The 24,997-nt window shown below is 37.8% G+C and overlaps 1 protein-coding gene across 4 annotated transcripts in view; it reads left to right on the top strand.

Annotated features, from left to right (window-relative positions):
- The window catches only part of Lama2 (laminin subunit alpha 2), a 621,901-nt gene that overhangs the window by 232,467 nt on the left and 364,437 nt on the right, over positions 1-24,997 (top strand). For all 4 annotated transcript variants that reach the window (XM_085842707.1, XM_085842706.1, XM_085842705.1 and 1 more), the window contains exons 5-8: positions 11,459-11,638; positions 14,609-14,698; positions 17,160-17,277; positions 23,962-24,140. In XM_085842707.1, the coding sequence (XP_085698833.1) occupies positions 11,459-11,638; positions 14,609-14,698; positions 17,160-17,277; positions 23,962-24,140 (567 nt within the window). The remainder of the gene's footprint in view (positions 1-11,458; positions 11,639-14,608; positions 14,699-17,159; positions 17,278-23,961; positions 24,141-24,997) is intronic.

Genomic DNA, 24,997 nt, shown 5'->3' with positions numbered 1-24,997 from the left:
TACTTTGTATTACATTACTTTAAAGATAAACTCCAGAGCTTTCTTATGACTTGGGATTAACACTGTAGAGGACATAGAACTCCGCAGTAATGCCTCAAGTTTAGAGGAGGACTGATAATGAGAATGTGGTCCATGATGGTTCCAATCAAGTGATGGATAGCAGTTGGCAATTGCATATATTTAAAATTAAGCCAATGATATTTCCAGATAAATTTGACCCAGGATGAAAGAAAAAGAGGAGGTCTCTAATGATTCTATATTGTCGGTGGGAAGTACCTGAAGGGGTGATTATTTAGTGAAACTGAGCTGGGCATGAAAAGCAGGTAGTCCAGTGAATCCTACAAGCCAGCGATGTAAACTAAGAAGACAGCTTTGCTGCCTTTCATAGAAGTCATGCTTGTCATCTGAGTCTATCAATAGTGTAATTATTTCATTTCCTAGTAGTAGGTCAGATGTGGTGCAGACTGAGAACCAGTCATTTTAGCTCACTAGGCAAAGGCTGTTAGTGACTTTTGGGAGAGCAGATACCATGGAATGGAAGGAGCTTTGGAGCACTAAGGGTACACGGGAAGCATAAATCAGAAAAGGGCCAATTACCATTGAGGGCCAAACCCTCGTTTTAGTAGCAGTGAAGCAAATACCCCACTCCCTCTTTTTCCTAAGCCTCATGTCCCTCCTGTCCATTCTACAAATTGTTTTTGTTCACACCCTAAAATGAAATATTTAGGCTAATTTTTCAAAGTAATTTTTTTAGAATATAACTCTCACAGATGTGATTATATTTATGTTTTGCCAACAGCTTATATTCTACCATGAATAAAGCCTTTGCAGTACTTCTGATTAGGTAATTTCACTCTATACTTATGCCCTTATTATTTGAAGCCCTAGGGTCTGTTTCATTGTGCTGTGCTGATTTCACTGACACACTCTTAGAGATTGCTGATACAAAGTGGATTTAAAAATATTGTAAGGGGACATACTACTTGAACTTCATTCCTCCTGCTACTCAATGCAGAGTTTCTGATATGTTATCAATAACCTCCAAACCTTCTTTTTATTGTCCACCCAATATCACAGCAATGTCACTAAGAGAATTAATAAAACTACAGGCATTTCCAACCATTTAAAGCAGATATACTCACATATTAAGGAACAATTCTCCTGAATAGAAACATGATTATTTGTTGGCTAAAATAATTTAAAATTGCATTTTAAAGTAAAATAAAATAAACATAGAGAATTCTTAGTCATATGCAAAGATAAACATGCCATACAGTATATTTTAATTAATGACAACTAGTCAACTGGTGAGCAGAAGTTACTATTGAGGCAGCCATTTGGCAATGAAAAGAAACATCCTGATAAACTTTCCCCATTTATTTATCTGTGAAAATGCATTTCTGAGAAAAATCATTTCAAAACCTGAAGGGCCAATTGATAGTCATAGTCAAATATTTTTTAGCAGGAATGATTTCCTGGGCCAGCACAGATGTCTATCAACCAGTATTATCTGTAATAGAAAACATTACAGAAGACACTAGACTTTCAGAGCTTCCCAGAGACTCACAGCAAGACCGAGGTGGTCTTGAAGCACTCTAGTTTCATCAAAGATAGACACCCTCTAGTTGTCAGTCCTTAGAAAGTCAGAAGTATGCTAAACAGTCCTGAAAACTTGAAGTGAGTACTGTGGCAGAGAAAATATTTTATTCCATGTTGTGATTTAATACACATGAAGGTAGTAAAGAAAGGAAGGAAGAGAGAGAGAGAGAGAGAGTCAGTCCAAGGAAGCAGCCCACACCACGAGCAAACAGCTGGCTGATTCTTTATCCCAGAAACCACTTGGAACTAACTATACTCACAAGATCTCTTGGCAGAGTGTCTTGCTGAACATACCAAAGCTGTGAGGACAAGTGTTCTCTTGCTGAATACTTCATGCATGGTACTATCCTGGGGCTGACTAACCTAAATGAGCCATGTACATCTTTAAAAAAAAATGTTTGTGGAAGTGTGAAATTCACTGACTCCACACATAGCCCAACGTGGTTCCCGGTACCGTCTACATTAAGGAACCATCAAGAACACTCAGAAACCAGAGTCCAACATATTCAGTAGGTTCCTCTTTCACTTTAAATTGTTTGCATATGGGCAATCAAGAGAAGACAGGAAAGAAATTCAAGCACACATTCAAGAACAGAGTAACCTTTAGAGGGTGCTAAATTTAACCCTTAAGAGGAGTTTTAACAGCTTTCTGGATCATTTACTCTTTCTTTAAACATTAATTGATCCCTCCTTACACAGAAGAAACAATGTAATTTAAAACACATTTTTTTTTTAGCTCATTGGCTAGATGCTGGAACCATGATATATTAGAGAATGCATGTAACTCTGAAAATCTCCAGCAGCAGAAGATACTCAATGTTGTGAAATTCAGCATTTTTGTAGTGCATTCAATCTCCCTCCAATGTGTCAATTCAATGAATCGATTCAACACTAAATATCAAGAGATCGATTCAATTCACTGGAGTGTTTCAAATTTTTACTCATGACCCATTTCAGCCTAGTCGCGCTCTCTCTCTCTCTCTCTCTCTCTCTCTCTCTCTCTCTCTCTCTCTCTCTCTCTCTCTCTCTCTGTATGTGTGTGTGTGTGTGTGTGTTATCAGAATCAGTTTCTCCTCTCAATGTTTACTGTATTTTTTCAGTGCCTGAAGTAGTTTATTGGCAGTCAGTTGGTAAAATGCTCTCTGGGGTTATCTAAAAGTAGAATTCTGGGATGAAAATGCATATCATCGACTTGCCTGTCAAAAAATGTAATTAACATAGATGATATACTGTCTTCCAAAGTAGATGAGGATTCTAGACTGACCTGAGTCAAGACTGCAGTGTTTTTACTGAGTTTTCCTCCACTGGGGCTCAAACACTCAACTCTCAATTATCCAGTCATGTTCACATATGCTTCTGTGTGCGTATGCGTGCATGCCTCCATTTTTATGTGGTGTGTTCAAAGAAAGCTACCCAATAAATATATTTTACAATTTTGATTTAATTGAACTATGTATAAATAATAGGACATCTATACAGGATGCAAAATGAACTATTACAAGTATTTTTAATTGTTCTCTATATTGTAGTTATACAGATATGTGATTCATGGAAACACGTGAACACTGACAAGTTGTTTCTTTTCTCTTACTATGTTTCAAAAAGGTCAAGAAGAATATATCCATGTACATTCAAGCTGGTAGATTTCCCGGTGCATGGCTTTTAAACTGGAGTACTAGATTTCTCCTATCTCCAGAAGCTTAAAGTCAGAGGTCAGCATGGTGCTCATTAATTACTATGAGACCTCTCGTTCTGGATTGCATACTCTGGTCTTGTGTTCTTTCTTGGTGCAAAAGGAGCTAACATTCTGGAATCTTCTCATTAAGACACTGATCCCCCCCCCCCCTCAGGATGACACCATCCTTATGGTCTAATTACCCTAAAGGGTCTCCCCACTTCTATGTATCAATACACCAAATAAAGTTCAGCACATGCATCTGGGACAATGGGAACTTTTAATCTATTGCATATATTCAGTTCATATATATTACAATATTTGTATTTTGTACAAAGAGAAATTGCAAACCAATAACCTGACATGTTCTCATTGTAAAATTCACTGCCCAATCCATGCTTGAGATGTTTGTGTCAGTTAGCTTTCTACTCATAAAAATAAGACATGTCACCATACAAAACTAGCCTTGTCTTCAAAGAGTGTTTTCTTTCTTTCTTTTTTTAATATTCTTTTTTTTATTAGATATTTTATTTAAATTTCAAATGTTATCCCCTTTCCTAGTTTCCCCTCTGAAAATCCCCTATCCTCTCGCACCTCCCCCTTTCCCTCAACCCATCCACTCCCTTTCACAGTCCTGGTGTTTCCCTATACTGGGGCATAGAGCCTTCACAGGACCAAGGACCTCTTTTCTATTGATGACTAACTAGGCCATTCTCTGATACATATACAGCTAGAGCCACAAGTTCCATCATGTGTTTTCTTTGATTGGTGGTTTTGTTCAAGGAGCTCTGGGGGGGTACTGGTTAGTTCATCTTGATGTTCCTCCTATGAGACTTTAGACCCCTTCAGATCCTTGGGTACATTCTCTAGCTCCTTCATTGGGGACACTGTGCTCTGTCCAATGGATGATTGTGAGCATCCACTTCTATATTTGCCAGGCACTGGCAGAGACCCTCAGGAAACAGCTTATCAGGCTTTTGTCAGCGGGCTCAGTTGGCATCTGCCATAGTGTCTGGGTTTGGTGGTTGTTTATGGGATTGATCCCTAAGTGGGGCAGTCACTGGATGGCCGTTCCTTCAGTGTCTGCCCCGAACATTGTCTCTGTAACTCCTTCCATGGGTATTTTGTTCACCCTTCTAAGAAGGAGTCTAAGATTCAGGGCTAATATCCACTTATCATTGAGTACATATAGTGTGTGTTCTTTTGTGATTGGGTTACCACACTCAGGATCATATCTTCCAGATCCGTCCATTTGTCTAAGAATTTCATAAAATCATTGTTTTTAATAGCTGAGTAGTACTCCATTATATAAATGTACCACATTTTCTGTATCTATGCCTCTGTTGAGGAACATCCGAGTTCTTTCTAGCTTCTGGCTATTATAAATAAGACTGCTATGAACATAGTAAAACATGTGTCTTTATTACATGTTGGAGCATATTCTGGGCATATGCTCAGGAGTGGTATTGCTGGATCTTCCTGTAGAACTATGTCCAAATTTCCGAGGAACTGTCAAACTGATTTCCAGAGTAATTGAACCAGTTTTCAGTCCTACCAGCAATGGAGGAGTGTTCTTCTTTCTCCATATTCTTGCCAGCATCTGCTGTCACCTGTGTTTTTGATGTTAGCCATTCTGACTGGTATGAGGTGGAATCTCATGGTTGTTTTGATTTGCATTTCCCTGATGACTAAAGATGTTGAACTTTTTTTAGGTGCTTCTCAGCCATTTGGTATTCCTTAGTTCAGAATTCTTTGTTTAGCTCTGTACCCCATGTTTTAATAAGGTGGTTTGGTTTCCTGGAGTCCAATTTCTTGAGTTCTTTATATATATTGCATATTAGCCTCCTATCAGATTTAGGATTGCTAAAGATCTTTTCCCAATCTGTTGGTTACCTTTTGGTCTTATTGACAGTGTCCTCTGCCTTATAATTTTATGAGGTGCCTTTGCAATTTTATGAGGTCCCATTTGTCGATTCTTGATATTACAGCACAAGCCATTGGTGTTCTGTTAAGGAATTTTTTCCCTGTGCCCATATCTTCAAGGCTCTTCCCCACTTTCTTCTCTATAAGTTTCAGTGTCTCTGGTTTTATGCGGAGTTCTTTGATCCACTTAGACTTGAGCTTTGTTCATGGGGATAAAAATGGATCAGTTCTCATTCTTCTACATGCTAAACACAGTTGAGCCAGCACCATTTGTTGAAGATGCTGTTTTCTTTTCACTGGATGATTTTACCTCCTTTGTCAAAGATCAAGTGACCATAGGTGTGTGGGTTCATTTCTGGGTCTTCAATTCTGTTTCATTGATCTACATGTCTGTCATTGTACCAGTACCATGCAGTTTTTATCACAATTGCTCTGTAGTACATCTTGAGGTCATCAAGAGGTACTTCTATTGTTGAGAATAGTTTTTGCTAGCCTAGGTATATTGTTACTCCAGATGAATTTGCAAATTGCCCTTTCTAACTCTGTGAAGAATTGAGTGGGAATCTTGATAGGGATTGCATTGAATCTGTAGATTGCTTTCAGTAAGATAGCCATTTTGACTATATTAATCTTGCCAATCCATGAACATGGGAGAGCTTTCCATCTTCTGAGATGTTTGATTTCTTTCTTCAGAGACATGAAGTTCTTATCATATATATTTTTCACTTCCTTAGTTAGAGTCACACCAAGGAATTTCGTATTATTTGTAACTATTGTGAAGGGTGTTGTTTCCCTAATTTCTGATTATCATTTGTGTAGAGAAAGGCCACTAATTTGTTTGAGTTAATATTATATCCAACTACTCCACTGAAGTTGTTTATTAGGTTTAGGAGTTCTCAGGTGGAATGTTTCCAGTCACTTATATATTCTATAATATCATCTGCAAATAGTGATATTTTGACTTCTTCCTTTTCAATTTGTATCCCCTTGATCTCCTTTTGTTGTCGAATTGCTCTGGCTAGGACTTCAAGTACTATATTGAATAGGTAGGGAGAGAGTGGGCAGCCTTATCTAGTCCCTGATTTTAGTGGGATTGCTTCCAGTTTCTCACCATTTAGTTTGATGTTGGCTACTGGTTTGCTGTATATTGCTTTTATTATTTTTAGGTATGGGCCTTGAATTCCTGATCTTCCCAAGACTTTTATCACGAAGGGGTGTTGTCCTTTGTTGAATGCTTTCTCAGCATCTAATGAGATGATTAGTAATTAATAATTAGACTTAGAGTTTGTTTAAATAGTGGATTATATTGAAAGATTTCCATATATTGAACCACCCTGCATCTCTGGGATGAAGCCTACTTGATCATAATGGATGATCATCTTGATGTGTTCTTGGATTCGGTTTGTGAGATTTTTTTGAGTATTTTTGCATCAATAATCATAAGGAAAATTGGTCAGAAGTTCTCTTTCTTTTTTGGGTCTTTGTGTGGTTTAGGTTTCAGAGTAATTGTGGCTTCATAGAATGAATTATGTAGAGTACCTTCTGTTTCTTTTTTGTGGAATAGTCTGAAGAATATTAGAATTAGGTCTTCTTTGAAGGTCTGATAGAACTCTGCACAAAACCCATCTGGTCCTGGGCTTTTTTGGTTGGGAGACTATTGATGACTGTTTCTATCTCTTTAGGGGATATGGGACTGTTTAGATCATTAGTCTGATCCTGATTTAACTTTGGTTCCTGGTATATGTCTAGAAATTTGTCCATTTCATCCAGGTTTTCCAGTTTTGTTGAGTATAGGCTTTTGTAGTAGGATCTGGAGATTTTTGTTGGATTTCTTCAGATTCTGTTGTTATGTCTCTATTTTCATTTCTGATTTTGTTAATTAGGATACTGTCCTTGTGCCCTCCAGTTAGTCTGGCTAGTGGTTATCTAGTTTGCTGATTTTCTCAAAGAACCAGCACTTGGTTTGGTTGATTATTTGTATAGTTCTTTTTGTATCTACTTGGTTGATTTCAGCCCTGAATTTGATTATTTCCTGCTGTCCTCCTCTTTTGTGAATTTGCTTACTTGTGTTCTAGAGCCTTTAGGTGTGCTGTCAAGCTGCTAGTGTATGCTCACTCCACCTTCTTTTTGGAGGCACTGAGAGCTATGAGTTTTCCTATTAGGACTGCTTTCATTGTGTGCAATAAGTTTGTGTATGTTGTGGCTTAATTTTCAATAAACCCTAAAAAGTCTTTAATTTGTATCTTTATTTCTTCCTTGACTGAGTTATCATTTAGTAGTGTGTTGTTCAGCTTCCATGTATATGTGGGTTTTCTATTATTTATGTTGTTATTGATGATCAGCCTTAGTCCTTGGTGATCTGATAGGATGCATGGGATTATTTCAGTATTTTTGTATCTGCTGATACCTGTTTGGTGACCAATTATATAGTCAATTTTGGAAAAGGTACCATGAGCTGTTGAGAAGAAGGTATATCCTTTTGTTTTAGGATGAAGTGTTCTGTAGATATCTGTTAAATCCATTGGTTTCATAACTTCTGTTAGATTCACTGTGTCTGTGTTTAGTTTCTGTTTCCAGGATCTGTCCATTGATGAGGGTGGGGTGTTGAAGTCTCCCACTATTATTGTGTGAGGTCTAATGTGTGCTTTGAGTTATAGTAAAGTTTCTTTAATAAATGTGGATGCCCTGGCATTTGGAGCAAAGATATTCAGAATTGAGAGTTCATCTTGGTAAATTTTATCTTTGATCATAAAGAAGTGTCCCTCCTTATCTTTTTTGAGAACTTTGGGTTGAAAGTCAATTTTATGTGATATTAGAACGCTTGTTTCCTGCTTGTTTCTTGGGAATATTTGCTTAGAAAATTGTTTTCCATCTTTTTACTCTAAGGTAGTGTCTATCTTTGTCCCTGAGGTTGGTTTCCTGTATGCTGAAAAAACTTGGGTCCTGTTTAATGTAACCAGTCTGTTAGTCTATGTCTTTTTATTGGGGAATTAAGTCCATTGATATTAAGAGATATTAAGGAAATGTCATTGTTGCTTCCTGTTACTTTTGTTGTTAGAGTTAGAATTCTGTTCATGTGGCTATCTTCTTTAGGTTTGTTGAAAGATTACTCTCTTGCTTTTTATTAAGCTTAGTTTCCCTCTTTCTGTTGAAATTTTCCCTTTATTATCCTTTGAAGGGCTGGATTTGTGGAAAGATATTATATAAATTTGGTTTTGTCATGGAATACCTTGGTTTCTCCATGTATGATAATTTAGAGTTTTGCTTGGTATAGTAGCCTGGGCTGGCATTTCTGTTCCCTAAGGGTCTGTGTGACATCTTCCCAGTATCTTCTGGCTTTCATAGTCTCTGGGGAGAAGTCAGGTGTAATTCTGATAGGTCTGCCTTTATATGTTACTTGACCTTTTTCCCTTACTGCTTTGAATATTCTTTCTTTCTTTTGTGCATTTGGTGTTTTGATTACTGTGTCACAGGAGGGATTTTTTTTTTTTCTGATCCAACCTATTTGGAGTTCTTAAGGCTTCTGTTATGTTCATGGACATCTCTTTCTTTAGGTTGCAGAAGTTTTCTTCTATAATTTTGTTGAAGATATTTACTGGCTCTTTAAGTTGGAAATCTTCCTTGTCATCTATACATATTATCCTTAGGTTTGGTCTTCTCATTGTGTCCTGGATTTCCTGGATATTTTGGGTTAGTATCTTTTTGCACTTCACATTTTCTTTGATTGTTGTATCAATGTTTTCTATGGTATCTTCTGCACCTGACATTCTCTCTTCTATCTCTTGTTTTCTGTTGTTTATGCTTACATCAATGGCTCCTGACTTCTTTCCTAGATTTTCTATTTTCAGAGTGGGCTCCCTTTGTGATTGCTTTATTGTTTCAACTTCCATTTTTAGATCCTAGATGGTTTTGTTCAATTCTTTCACCTGATTGAATGTGCTCTCCTGTATTCCTTTAAGGGAGTTATTTATTTCCTTCTTATAGTCCTCTATCATCATCATGAGAAGTGACTTTAGATCCATATTTTGCTTTTCTGGTGTGATGGTGTATCCAGGTCTTGATATGGTGAAAGAGTTTGGTTCTCATGATGCCAAGTAATCTTGGTTTGTGTTGCTTTTGTTCTTATGACTGCCTCCTGCCATCTGATTATCTCAAGTGCTTGCTGCACTCAATATGTCTGTTTGGACTCTGTCCTTCTGTATTCTCAGTTGATTCAGAACTCCTCAGAGTCCACCTTTCTTTTTGATCCTGTGATTCTGTGATCCTGTGAACCTGAGATTCTGAGTGTGTCAGAGTTCTTGGCAGTCAAGCTTCCTCTGAGACTCTGAGATTCTGGTGTGACCAAGCTCATGGGTTCCTGGTATCCTGGATTCCTAAGATTCTGGGAGTGTTATAGTGCCTGGAAGAGTACCTTCTCTGGGGACCATGGGCTTGTCCGCTGTGTTTGAAACAAAGGTAGACCAGCACCGATGAGAAGGAACCTGAGCCAATGGTCAGGCATGGCTCCTGTGTCCTTGCTCCTGCTGTCACAGGCCCCTTATGATTGTTTTGGAACAGATGTTGCATTCGACTCACCAGTGATCCTAAGATCCTGGGCATGCTAGGGTGCCTGGAGCATGGAAAGTCTTCTGGGGACCGTGGGACCATCCACTGTGTTGGCTCCCAAGGTGGACCGGGTCTGTGTTTTTTCAGTATTAGGGATTTGTCAGATTAAAAACTGTTAAAAAAGAGTTTATCAGTGCAATTTCAGTTAACATCATATTATAAATGATAGAAATTTTGATTTCTCATTCTATGTCAATTTGTGCTTTGTCTACATGCATGTCTGTGTGAAGGTGTCAGAAGCCCTGGAGCTGAAGCTAGAGTTGCAGATTGTGTGAGCTGGTATTTTGGTGCTGGGAACAGAATTTAGGTCTTCTGGGAGATCAGAGAGTGCTCTAAACTGCTGAACCATTTCTCTAGCCTCATAAATGATAGGGTGTTATCAGTTGTTGAAAAGGCAGTTATATTTGTGTATTTTGATAATGCTTTTATCGCTTTTTGTCCAGATTTACTGTAAATTGTTGAGCTTTCTTTCCCTTATTGATTTAAAAACATTCTTAAAGGTACCAAGGACCCTACTTCCTTTGTTTGTGGTTGTTCTTTTTATTTGAGCCAACAATTTATCTATCCTTCTCTGATAGGGTTGTCTTTTCTTTTATGGGTAATTGATAGGCTTCTGGAAGAGCAAGAGACATGTTCTTTGAGGGGTATAGTCTCTAGTGTATAGAGCATGCTTCATAGAAGGCCTGACATGCAAGAGTTAATGACCATCACACACTGTACTTGATAGACTTAAGCACACACACACACACACACACACACACACGGGTGGAAAAGAGTAGAGATCTGAAAAGAATGAGAAAAGGGAACCAATATGATTGAAATATATTGTATGAAATTCCCAGACAACTAATAAAAATAAGGAAATGAAAAGAATTATCTGCTCTTGAGGTAGTCCTGTGAAAGTACACCAGCTTCGTGTGCATTTTGGCAAAGTTCCATTTGTACCTGGAAAATGGGCTGATCAAATTGTATTTCTTCTGGTGTCAATTGTGTTACGTTATTTTTGTTTACAATGTATTACTATTATAACTAGGTTCAATACATTTTCAGACAATCTATTTTTCTTACAGCATGTAATAGCCTGTGTAAATTTTTGTCTTCTTGGTCTACCAATTACTAAAAAAATAAATAAATCATAACAGAAACAAATCTATTGAAATGTCTGGGAGCAAAGATTTATCTAGTTTCCATCAAAATTTGTCATTTTTTTCTCCATATATCATCTCTGAAATGTATTTCTCCATTTGCCATGGGAAGATTTCAAAATCGAATTATTTGTAATGCACTGTGGGGGCTCCTTGGTTTTTCAAATACAATCTAGTACTTTCTTACCATGTGGTTTTTTTAAAACTATATAACAGATTCGTAAATAATTGAGAACCCAATTTGTAGAGAACATTATACTTGATTTAATACTTAATTTCTGGAAATGCTCTGAGAGGCATGATGATAAAATGGTTTAGAAGACTCAATTACAAATAAGTGCAGCATGTAAGTATATGGAACATGTAAGGAATGAGCTAACTGTTACATGCGCATGTATTGAAAGGCTCAATTACTTTACCACACTCAGATGTGTGAGCACAAGCCTGCATCTCCAATGTGGCAAAATCAGGAGGAAAACTAAGTCGGTAAACCTTTTTCTGCTTCATGTAGATTCACATTTCTTTGATCAATGGGAGACCAAGTGCTGACGATCCCTCCCCTGAACTCCTGGAATTCACCTCTGCTCGCTACATTCGCCTGAGATTTCAGAGGATCCGCACCTTGAATGCAGACTTGATGATGTTTGCTCACAAAGACCCCAGAGAAATCGATCCCATTGTCACACGAAGAGTAAGTGCTGAGAATCACATCGGAGCCTGAGACTCACATCGGAGCCTGACTCACATATTGGGCCCAGCTTTTTAGCAGTCTGTCAAGGATAGAGAGAGAAATTGGTCTGCGATTTGGACCATTTATCGTTAGCACTTTTAGAACCCAGCAGGCCCTCCTTTGTACAAATCCAAGTTCTGAGATTAATTACATGGAATTTATCAAGCCCTCCAACATTTTTCAACTTTAGTTTCCTCTTTTGTAAAATGAGCGTTATAGTATCTCATTCATAATCATCTTAAGGAACTACATTAGTTTCTGTCACTTTAGGTGATCTGTATTTTTACAGCTGGCTCCAAGCAGCTACATGTTTAAATACAGGGCATTTGACATACTTTTGAACATAACCCACGTGATGAAATACATTTTATATATTTAATGTACACACAGCTGTTGTCCTTGTGGAAACTACATTCTAATTCAGTAGGTATAGAGCAGGATTGAGGTTGACTATTCTAGAAAGTTCCAGAGATGTCAATATTGGTGGTTCAAAGGCCAGGCTAACAAATGAAATATTAAGGAGCCCAATAATTATGAACCATACATGTGTGCACGTGCACACACACACACACACACACACACACACACACACACACACATGCAGACATGCACATATGCAAGCAAACATACACACATGTGCACACACACACCTTTGCCATGGGAAAACTGATAAAAATGATTGTGTGAGTTTTTTCATTAATACACTTAACAGAAGCAAATGAAAGTTTAAAGCACCCTTTCAACAGGTGTTTGACACAGAGCGACACAGAGAGAGAAAGAGAGAGACAGAGAGAGACACACAGAGAGAGAGACAGAGAGAGAGACAGAGAGAGAGACAGAGAGAGAGACAGAGATCTCTCTGTTCGATCTAAAGGCGTGCTTTATTTCAGTAACAAACCAACAGAAATGTGTGAACTTATTATGGGAAGGATGACGAGTCCAGCTTGCCATTCCTAATTTCGATTCTGCCCAATTTCTCTTTATTTACTCCACACTCTAAACAAGAGGTGTGTGGGATCTGGTCCCATATAAGCAAGCTATTACAGTTGCTCAAGTCAATCCTAAGGCACAGTTAAGCTAAGTAACTGGTGTACTCTACAACTGGAGACCGTAGACTGCAAATCATAGAGTAAGACAAATCACAGCTAGGTGAAAATAAACCTGTAGGTAAAGCTCTTAGATCTGGCTCATATGATAAAGCTCTTAGATCTGGCTCATAGGAAGAGCAGGATTTTGTGACCAGAGAACCTGCTGATGGTACAGCAAACCAAGTGTGAGTTTCCTGTCCTTTTCACCTGCTCTCTCTACTCACTGCTTAACATACCCATGCTTAAGCTCTCCATTATCATAGAATAACTACTACTAGAGCTTTAATTATCTCCACGCAACATATGGGAGATATTGTAGTACCTTTTATTTTCCAAACTTGAAGCAAATTTACTTTGTATTATATTTCACCAGAATGTCAACTGCCTTATGCAGAAGCAATCATTATTTCACAATTCTGTTTGGATTCTTCACAGATTGAGAGAAAAAAAAAAACTTTAATTTTATTTTTAGTGTGAAGAAATCTGAACAATATTGCTGTGAAATTTCTCCTTCTTTGACAAGTACATCAGGGAAAATTGATGAAAAAATTATTGTTCCTTTTTATCATCTTTTGCAGGGCTGAGTGGGGTTGTGTTGAACATTTATTATTTATAATAACATTGGACATGAGCAGTTGAGTCAACATATGTATATGTTTCCCAAAAGTCCACAAGTTCAATGAACACTACATGCAAATTAAAAAATGTGAAAATAGAATATTACATTTTATTTTGTTATACTCGAAAGTAATGTATGTTTACATTTAAAATACTTTTTTTCTAATTTTAAAAGCATTTGCAATAATACGCTTGAGAAAATTTGTGCCTACATTATAAAGTACATGAAATTAAGTAAAGAGAGGATTTTTTAAGTTACCCAAAATTCTCAGCATGCTCCATTAGTTCAAAACTTAGGCATAGCAAATAAACTAAGCTAGAAAAAAAACAATTTTACAAGATACTATATGCATATAACAAAACAAATGGGGGATTGGAAAATAAACATATAGAATACTAAATGATTTCAGTTAGGAAACTCAGATATGTGTTTATTCTTCTTACTAAAGCTGCCTTATCTTCCTGTATATTTTTGTACCAACAGAGCTTCCTTGAATCGAGAAGGTTATTTAGATACTAAGTGAGAAAGTAAAAAACTCTGGTGCTTATACAATGTTATATACATGAATTAAAATTTAAATGTAACCCAGCTCTATAATTATGAATTATATTTTAAAGTAGCTGATAGCTCAAAATAACTATGACTGTAGCTTTGTGTTAATTTCAGATAGAAAAGTGGTGGTAAGACATTTGAAGATAACAAAAAAAGCAAGTACGTTCCTAGTACATGAAATTTTCACATTACCCTTTTTTTTATTCTTCCAAATTTCTTGTGAATCTGGATAAGAATGACAGGGTGAGCACCACCATTTCCCTTAAAGGTATTGTTCCATTTCAAATGTATCAAGTGAAATAGGACATTCTGACTCATACTCATGATCACAACTAAAGAGGCTGATTTTTTTTTATGAAAAATTGTATAAAACAACTTTATGAAGAATTACCATCTACAGCCCTAAGGTGAAAGTTGTTGTAGCTGTCGGTACTCTAGCCTGGACATTCTAGTGCCCATTGAGGGAAATTATGAGGTGGGCATGTAGCATACATTGACAGTCTTCTTTCCTGGGGCTGTTATTGGATAGGTAGGAGTTGCTTAACCTCAGGAAACACAGAATGCTTTTTAAGGAAGTCTGAAGGCAAAATGTGACACTTTAACTGACTGTTCTGCTTCCTCTTCCTGTTAGCAATGCTAACAATATTTCTTTCTGGCTTTTTTTTCCCCTAGTATTACTATTCTGTCAAGGATATTTCGGTTGGCGGGATGTGCATCTGTTATGGTCATGCCCGGGCTTGTCCACTTGACCCTGCAACAAATGTATGTATATTTATAGGATGCTTAGGAAAATGAAATGCCACACTGTAAAATACTTCAAGAGAGGCTTTACTGAAAGAAAATGCTGTGAATGGGTGTCAGGTCGCCACTTAGATGCTTTATCAGGAAGCCTTACCAGGGTGAAATAGAACTGGCAGTTAAGATGATAGACTTTGAATCCAACCGTCACTACATCAGGAAACAGATTAGTTTTCTTTTCCCATAAAGGTTCCAAAGTGGTAGCTATTTTGAAGTCTTCTAGCAATGACAGCCTAATGCATGATTTAGCTTTTGGAGAATGGCTGCCATCAATCTACCTGTCCAGTCCTTTAAAATTTTTTAATCAAAAAAAAAATCATGCAAAGAAATGAAAATCGTGTGTGGAGGTAAGCATATAGGTGTCCCAGTGACAGCAGGCTGATGTGAGAAGGGACAATAAGAAACCAGGTGGAGAATATTTAAGCACTGAGCTGTCAAGCTAGAGCAAGCCTGAAAGCGTTCCCATAGAATTTTTCATTAATGACAATGAATGTATTGAGTGAACATAACTTCAAGGAGACGGATGAGCATTTGTTTTTCTCCTGTCATAAACAAACTGGTGAAATTCAAAATCATCAACTGTGTGGCATATGGAAGAGAGATTGAATTGGAAAATAAGTAGATGTCTATAAGGCCTTGCAGCCTTCTTCCCATCTATTAAACTATACTACAAGTAACATTATACTCAAAGCTAGTTTTCTGATTAATGGCGTGTATGCTGTTATCTCTTGGGAAGAGGGAAGACTCTGCCGATTTTCCTGCACTAGGTTGCAGTGTAGCTTGCTCCATGGAACCTTTGTTATCTATCAGCGTCACTGGTGAACAGTGTTTTTGAAGTATTGAGAGCACACGAAGCAGCTTTAGAAGGGCTGTGAATAGATGCTAGAACACACGGCACACACATTCCATAAGGACAGTGATCCTAAACTCTCACTTTTCCTAAATACCTAGATGAACAATGGAGAAGAAACTTGATGTTTTGTCACTTCTGAGACTGTCAATGGAACTTGAAGAAAGTCTTACAGTAGAGATGTGCTCCAGAGTATAAAGGGTCAGAGAATGAGAAGTCAGACTACACCTGGGCTCCCTGCTCCTTTTAAAACATAAACTCAGTGATTCCAGCTATGGCACTGACCAGCCCACCTGTTGCAGAACAAATGTAGTCATACAAGTACAGATGGCTCAGCGAGTAAGAGCACTGACTGCTCTTCCAGAAGTCCTGAGTTCAATTCCCAGCAACCACATGGTGGCTCACAACCATCCTCTGCTACCAGATGTGGGGCAGTGGGCATGGGGGAATAAAAGGAGTGGGAGAAAACCCGAGTCTGCCAGGGTTCCAGTGCTCTAGGCGGGTAGACACAGAGGACTGTTGCATGCTTTCCACATAGCCCTGGGTGGGTATTTGCCTTTGGAAAGCTATGGACCCAGCCCACAAGGGGTGGACAAGGGGCAGTCCAAGGTCTCTGGTCCTCACTGAGGCCAGAGATAACAGGTTCTCAGTCTCGGGTGTCCAAGACACTGCTGGACACTGTGGAAGACCTAAGAACAAAATAGGGGTCTGGGCAGCTCGGTCAGCCTCGGGCCAAAGGGAGGAGAGGGCAGGGACAGAGGGGCTACTGGGTGGTTCCCATACGGGTAAGACTGTTTGGTCTGGTCTGTGGCTATGGTGCAGGAAGGCCTTCTGTCAGAAGGTTAGATGTGGCTTTTTAGGACAAAGCCTATCCCGTCGTTCAAGCCTAGCCTTGATGAACAGAGACAGTCTATGGTTTTAGAGCTTTATTGTAGAAAGGCAGGAAGAAAGAGAAGGTAGAGAAGCCACATGGAGAGAGGAGGGAAGAAAGAGAGAGAGAGAGAGAGAGAGAGAGAGAGAGAGAGAGAGAGAGAGAGAGAGAGAGAGAGAGAGAGAGAGGAGAGAGAGAGGCTAGAAATGAGAGTAAGAAAGGTGGGAGCATAAAGAGAAAGAGGAGGGGCCAAGCAGCCCCTTTTATAGTGGGCTAGCTACCTTGCTGTTGCCAGGTAACAGTGGGGAGGAGCATACCTGGCTATAGTCAGGTAACTGTGGGGGTGGAGTCTAGCCAAAATGCAGAAGCTTGGGATGTTATCTGTGTGACTTATAGTCAGAGAATTTTATGGAGTAGGGGGCTCTGTAGTGTTAGGCACCTGTCTCTGGGAATGTGGCTCACTGTTCCATCCCTTTTACAGTTTTCTACTGGGTCACTGGAACAAGCCTCATTCAAGCAAAATAGGCTGCCTTTCATAGCCCCACAACTGTCTCCTGCACGTGCTGACCACAATTTCACATTTTAGTGTATAATCTAGACTTTTCGAATGCAACTGTCAAGTTCTACACCCACCTTTCAGGGACAGGGCCTCTTCTGTGGTTCTATACAACACTCAAAACCTATCTCTCTCCCTTTGTGACTAGAAATCACGCTGTGAGTGTGAACATAACACCTGTGGGGAAAGCTGTGACAGGTGCTGTCCAGGATTCCATCAGAAGCCTTGGAGAGCTGGAACCTTCCTCACCAAGTCTGAATGTGAAGGTATGTTCCTGACCTGAGAGGACAGCCCTATAGTTGTGCTTGGCTAGGGACACTAGGGCCATCACTGTGAGCTACTGTTGACTAGGCAATCTTCTATTTCATTTATATGTTTTAGCCAAGCCCAAAGCTAGTAAATTCATTACCTAAGTCTTAATTCTCTCAGTTTTCTTGGTTTTTTTTATCTTAATTTGTTAAATATATGTCCAATGCATATTAATTACCATAAATATAAGGGTTATTGGAAATACAAGAAAAAACTTATATGTTTTTTGTTATAAGAAAGCACCCAGTACCTATAAGACACTGGCATGAACATACAAACATATGTAGACACAAAAGCACATAATCACATCCAAAAAGGTACAATAACATACAATGAACACACATCAAAAACAAATATGCATACAAACATACACACAAACATGAAAATGTACAAAGTTATACAATCATATACATAAACATATAAAAACTCAACACATATAAGCACAGTAAACACACAGAAACACAAATACAAAGAAACACATAAACACAAAGACATACACATGAATATATACAACCACTCACAAGTACATATAGAATTACATACAAAGACACAAACACAAAAGCATGCAAACACACACATAGACAGGAATACAAAAAGAAGCAGACATGCAAACATACTCATAGAGACAAAAGAGACAACAGAAACACAAACATCCAACACCCATATAGGTACATAGAAATGGAAATGAGTAGTCTGTGAAACCTAGAGTCTGTATTTGCTTTCTAAGCACAGATACTTGTGAAATGGTCTTCAATCTGTATTAGCTTTCTAGGTCCAAATAATCACTTATAGCCAACAAAATAGCCTTTAAACACTCATCAGCTAATATGAGAGTACAGTCAAAGGTGAGGGATTATCTTCATGCTAGAGCCAGGCTATTAACCAAAAATGAAAAGATTCATTAATCACACTTAGAATGTGCAGTGCTGATGAACAGTGGCTGGGAAAGATAATGGGAGGTGACAAGGATGTCAAGACATGCAGCTTTGTGAACACGAGTATCCCTCTTTAAATTGGAATTTTAAATTATATGGATTTATGGCGTCCCATGTGTTAGCTATATATACATTTTTGCATAATGCTAAAACCTTAATTCACTATCATATCTTATTGGTAATACTATCTAAACCCTTTCCCCTGAGAATTAGGCAGCATAATAATTATCATTTTGTATAGTACATTATACCACTGTAAATGAGACAACAAAAGCTATTTTATTTAACTTACTAGATTAGTAAGCAGTAAACTAAACAAATTAGTAAACTGGCAACAACCTTTGCCTTTCTCCCCCCCTTTTCTCAGTGCTGTTAACCAACACTCTCAAAAATAATGAGCCGATGTTTATTAGACTAAATATGTAAGTGAGGCCATGTTGTATTTCTTGTCTTTTGGGGCCTGGTTTATTATACTTAACATGCTATAATCCAGTTCTTTTCATTTGATGGCAAATGGAATATTCCTTCTTTTGTCTTAATAATATTCCATTTTGCATTTACTCCACATTTGTTTTCTTCAATAAATAGACATTGTCAGCACACAGCTGGAAGTGGAGTCATGTGAAAATTCTGAGGCTTGTGAGAAAACTCTTAAGAACACAAGAAAAGAGCCTTGTAGCCTCAGTTTCTTCAAAACACAGAATTGCTCTTCAACTATGTTTTCATGCTTCTCCTGGGTGTAGTGGATAGGAGTGATTTTATTTCATCTGTTGTTATTCATGTGTCTCTATGGAAGAACAAGTTTTTGCCATCTGAGAGTTATCTTTTGTTACCATGTGACTGTTCTTTTTATCAGAGTATAAAATATCTGGTGTGCTGAGTAGGTTAGCTATTACATAAGACTTTAATTAGGCACCATTCTCCCAGTTTCCCACTTCCAGCTAGAGTGATTAATAGTCATTAGATTGATTCCATATAGTGTCTGCCCTGAAGTGTGCTTTGATAAATGTGGGAGGGGAAATATGTCTTTGGCAAACTGATTATCAATAGCTAAAAAGCCCTTAAATATGGATTCTTCATAACAACACCAATATAGAACTACTCACAATGAAGCGATACCTGTGGTAATTATTAACAAAATTTATGCTGTAACATTTGATGGACAATGGGCACTAAAAGATAAGACAGAAATGATAAATAGTGAATTACATGCCAACCAGAGTTCATACTTTAAATCATCACCTTGGAGATAAAATGATGTGTCTGTCTTCTTCTGAGGGAACTGACAAAAACTGGCATCACCTGTGTTCATGTCCTAGTTTGATTAAGTAGCCCACCTTGGCAACCGGAACTATAGAGAGTTCTGTATCTTTAGATTTTCTTAGGCCAAGAAAATACCCAAACATGGACCAGTTGAATTCAGTATTAATATTTCAGTGAGTTAGCCCAAACCATATATTTTAAGTTCAAGAAGTATGGCAGGCTTACTATCAAGTGAGAAACCTAAGCCCTACATGTCATGTACAAACACTGAATATAAACTAATTCAGCTTGTGGTTATCGTGGATCATATATTGGACATGATGAGATTTTGAGACAGTTGAATAGAATATTTTCCAACCGTCAATCACACCTCTTTTGAGATTTTGGATGCTACATGTGTTATCTGTATTTTTGAGTACTTTTCCTTTCTTCCCTTATACTGTTTGTTCTTTGATATACTTCTACCTGTTTCCACCTGTTTCTATCATTACTGGACACATGCATAGGATTAGCTGCTATTGAAAGCTCAAACACCACTGCAGGGCTACTCTTTGCTCTCAGTCACCCTCAATCTAGCAGGATCCATCTGTTCTTATATAATTTTGAAATATTAGAGATTTTAAGTCCTTTACTTGTAGGGTAGAGGGGGACAGAACATTTCCACAGTCTAAAGACTAAAGATTTTCAAAAGCCAGAAATTAATGGTAAATATCTTAACCATAAGACTAGCTAAACATCACACCATAGGCAATGTATCCATTTCTATTTTCTGTGGGGAGAAGGTTGCTGAAGACAGAGTAGAAAATGGCTCACTACAGGGTCTCCAATGGAGAAGCTAGAGAAAGAACTGAAGGAGATAAAGGAGTTTGCAGCCCCATAGGAGAAACTACAATATGAACCAACCAGTATCCCCTAGAGCCCAGGGACTAAACCATCAACCAAAGAATACAAATGGAGGGACCCATGGCTCCAGCTGCATATGTAGCAGAGGATGGCCTTGTCGGACATGAATGGAAGTAGAGTCCTGTGAAAGCTCAATGCCTTAGTGTAGGTGAATATCAGGGCCAGGAAGAGTGGGTGGGTTGGTGAGCAGGGGAAGGGGGAAGGGGATAGGGGGTTTCAGAGAGGAAACCAGGAAAGGGGATACATTTGAAATGTAAAAAAGAAAATATCAAAGAAAGAAAGAGAGAGAGAAAGGAAAGGAAAGGAAAGGGGAAAGGGGAAAGGAGAAAGAAGGGGAAAAAGGGGAAAAAGGGGAAAAAGGGGAAAAGGGGGGAAAAGGGGGGAAAAGGGGGGAAAAGGGGAAAAAGGGGGGAAAAGGGGAAAAAGGGGAAAAAGGGGAAAAAGGGGAAAAAGGGGGAAAAGGGGGAAAAGGGGGGAAAAGGGGGGAAAAGGGGGGAAAAGGGGGGAAAAGGGGGGAAAAGGGGGAAAAGGGGGAAAAGGGGGAAAAGGGGGAAAAGGGGAAAGGGAAGGAAGGGAAGGTAGGAAAAGAAGCTCACTGAGAGCCTACACCAGCCCTGTCCTCTGAAGCCATGGTGCCATTGGTGCTGATACAGACAGAGGGTCCTGGTTACAAGGTGAGGACGGCCACTCAAAGATTAAACATTATCTCCCAGGCTACAACTCAGCAACATTCATTCTAATTATTGGGTTGATAATAATTCAGTATTGTATTATACTTTCATCTACACTGGCAGCAGAAATGTTCACTTATAAAAATATGATAAAATAATAAAAATGTTCACTTTAAATGTTTCTTACAATATATATTTAAAAGATGATGCTTAAATATTTGGGTGAATTTTCCTAAACCTATTAAGTCATTTTAAGGCACACAGATTCATGTTTATATCTGTGAATGCCCTAAAATAAAGCATGAAACAGTACAAATATAATGAAATTATTATAGTCTAAATTGAAAGTCATCAGGCTGGAAAATTTTTTTCAACAACCATGACAAGGAGATATCATCCTTGTTATATTGGAAAATCTTCCATGGCTGTATGAAAAACAATAATGCTGTTATGAGCAAAGACCAAAACAGTTTTATATCTTTAAAAATTATAAATGGCATTCATATTTCAGACAAAAAGTGATGACCCATACATCAATTAAGATGATGGAAATAGTGTTTGATTTATCAGTGTATGTATTCATCCTCCTAACTAATATGTGTATGCTTACTGTGTCTAATAATGCTACTAAAAGCATGATAAAATACAGTGTTGGTGATGTCATAGGGCATGAATTTTACCCCATGACTATGGGTAGAGTTAATATCACATTTTAGGATGATCACTTTTCAGTCTATTAAAATTCAAGTTGACATAACTTTAGTCTAAAAAAAAATTACACTTTCACTTTCAATAATTTAACCCAATGTGGTATCATATAGGTGAACAGGCCACATTTTAATACACTTTGTATTACTTCTTATTGCTTTTACTAATATATTTCTTAAAGAATATCACTCCAGACTGCTTTTTAAATATTTTGCATTTACAAAACAAATGAAAGAAGTCATCAAATGACACCAGAATTTGAAATTACTCCTCAAAACCTCTCCTTAACACAGGAAAGAGTTTAGTTTCATAGACCAGATTCTAACTCTCAGCCTTACTCCTGACTCCAGTATGTATGCACTGTTGCTTAAGGACAAAGCTCATGACAACCTGTGGCTGTCCATTAGCAAGGTACACTGATACTTACCTCCTATGCACTCTAGAAGTACTCTTTGTAGACTTAGGTGAGACCCATGTGATTAGTAAGGTCAGTCAGTTCAGAAGAATATAAACACATAAACCAGCTGTGTACATACATGCACAGCATGTGTGTACGTGCACAAGTGCACACCTTCTCATACACAAATATAAATGAAAGAACAGAAAACCAAATGTTTTGGAGACTTTACAGTGTCTTTCCCTGATTCTTACCCTCATAAAAATTCCACATTATTTCAAAGCTTTCCACAGCCTTTTCTAGGAAAAGTTACCCACCTCTCCTGCCTCACACTATCTAAAATTCCTGTAATACAATAACAAAAAAAAAAAAAAAAAAAAAGACAAAGAGGGCGACGATCAGGACAAGTCAATCATAGCATTTAAAAGGCATTCTGGTGCTGGTGTTACAGGGATTGGTGGGGGTGTTACAATGGTGGTGTTATGATGGTGGTTTTACAGTGATGGTGTTATGGTGGTGGTGTAATGGTGGTGAGGGTGTAATAGTAATGGTGTATATGCATCACCTCATCTGATGCTTTTAGACACCCCCATCTGCTAATGACTACTGACTGCCTCATGCCTTATAAGGAAAAATCATACATGAGGACATTACTCATCACATGATTGCTAACCCAGGGCAAGTTCATCTGATCCACACTGCCTCAGAATCTCATTCTGTCCTGATTTCTTGACATTTACTGTAACAGAATTTTCTACCTGTGCCCAATTCCCATATAAAAATTCTGAGACTTATCTATTTATGAATAAATACCTAGGCTATAAGTGTTGGCTCCATCACTAACTAGCTCATAACTTATATAATCCATTTATTCTATTCTATGTATGCCATATGGATAGTTAACTCTCCTCAATCTAATGTGTTTGTCTCCGTCAGAGTCTGGGTGAATCTCCCACTCTTGATTCTTTCCTACCATTCTTATCTCTCTATTGAAGCTCCCACCTATGGCTTCCTCCCTTTTCCAAATTTGAAATCAGCTTTTTATTGACAGATGATAGTTCCATAGAGTGCACAACAGATTCTCTCTACAACCTACCATATATCTGTCTCATTGTCTGGGAAGGGTCTGAGAGAACTGTAGCAGTGTTTCAAATGCAGATTCCTAAATCTAATTCCAAAACAGTGTCCGATAGTGAGAAGGGTACCTTGTATGTGAAACCACCTGTCTGTGGCTTGGTTTAGTGATGTATGAAGAGAGTTGCATTGTAACTGAAATCAATAATAGCAAATATAGAATGACTATCAGAGAACCTGGCCTATTGAAGAGTTTTGCTTTTTATTAATGATGACAAAAAGGACATATTAACTCCTCCCTGTACATTTACCCACAGGATTAGTACACAGGGTCACCTATGGGTACTATCTATCATAGATTATGTGACTGTTAATCATTCAGTGGTTTGTTCAATAATTTATCTGTCATAATATATTGTAGTTTAAATTCTATGGAATTGTAATTATATTTGAAAGACCAGTGAACTATTGACATTTCACTACTCAGTAGAATTTATAGATTTTAATTATTTCAAATCCCATTATAAGAATGTATTTATTGATTATATATATACATATATATGTGTATATGTAATAAGTATAAATGCCTTTTTAATAGATTCACATTTCTATGATATATGGATAATAAAACAGTTTTAAATGTATTTAAAGCCTGAAATTAGTACTTACTGCTTTTTATTTTGACTGTAGCATGCAATTGTCATGGAAAAGCTGAGGAATGCTATTATGATGAAACTGTTGCTAGCAGAAATCTAAGTTTAAATATACATGGGAAGTACATCGGAGGGGGTGTGTGCATCAACTGCACACATAACACGGCTGGGATAAATTGTGAGACGTGTGTTGATGGATTCTTCAGACCAAAAGGGGTAAGGAACACCTTTTTTCATAAACTTTTATTTTTGATTTCCTTCCAAAAGCATGTATCCCAAACTAACAAGATCTGTAAAACACTGAACTTCGTGCTTTAAAAGGTGACTGAGAACTTTTCTTATCTCTAAGTGTCACAACTCCTTAAGGATGTGATATGTGAAATTTCACTTCTGAAATGTCTATTTTGTCTTTTTTCCAATTGGACTTGATTCCTGAAAAACTGTCTTCTGATCTGAGAGTATTAATTAGGTTTATCTTTCAGTAAACATAAAACAAAACAACAAACAAAAGCACTAGAATCATACAGTACTTGTTCATTTGTGTTTTCATTTCCCACATCATAACATTTCATGCTTTATTTATTCATGTTATATGCACCAATAATTGCTCATTAAAGAACTGATAATATTCTTTTGCATGAGTACATAAAGTCCCTCAATCCATTCTCTCCTCGATAGATATTCAGGTGATTTCTTGATTCTGATTGGCTTCTATAAGCAAGTCTATGTACGTCATGTTATAGTCATTTTCATTTAGCTTCAGGACGTACTTAAGAATAAAATAATTACTTCCTTATTTTTATTAGATATTTTCTTTATTTACATTTCAAATGTCATCCCCTTTCCTAGTTTCCCCTCCAAATATCCTCTCCTTCTCCCCCTGCTCCCCACCCCACCCACTCCTTCTTCCTGACCCTAACATTCCCCTATACTGGGGCATAGAACCTTCACAGGACCTAGGGCCTCTCCTCCCATTGATGACTGACTAGGCCATCCTCTGCTACATGTGTAGCTAGAGCCATGAGTCCCACCATTATTTTCTTTGATTGGTGGTTTAGTCCCAGGGAAGAGCA

The sequence above is a fragment of the Mus caroli genome, unplaced genomic scaffold (assembly GCF_978045245.1).
Source record: "Mus caroli unplaced genomic scaffold, Mus_caroli_1 scaffold_9, whole genome shotgun sequence".
Lineage (NCBI taxonomy): Eukaryota > Metazoa > Chordata > Mammalia > Rodentia > Muridae > Mus > Mus caroli.
Note: the sequence above shows the minus strand (reverse complement) of the source record. Positions and strands in the feature narration are given on the sequence as shown.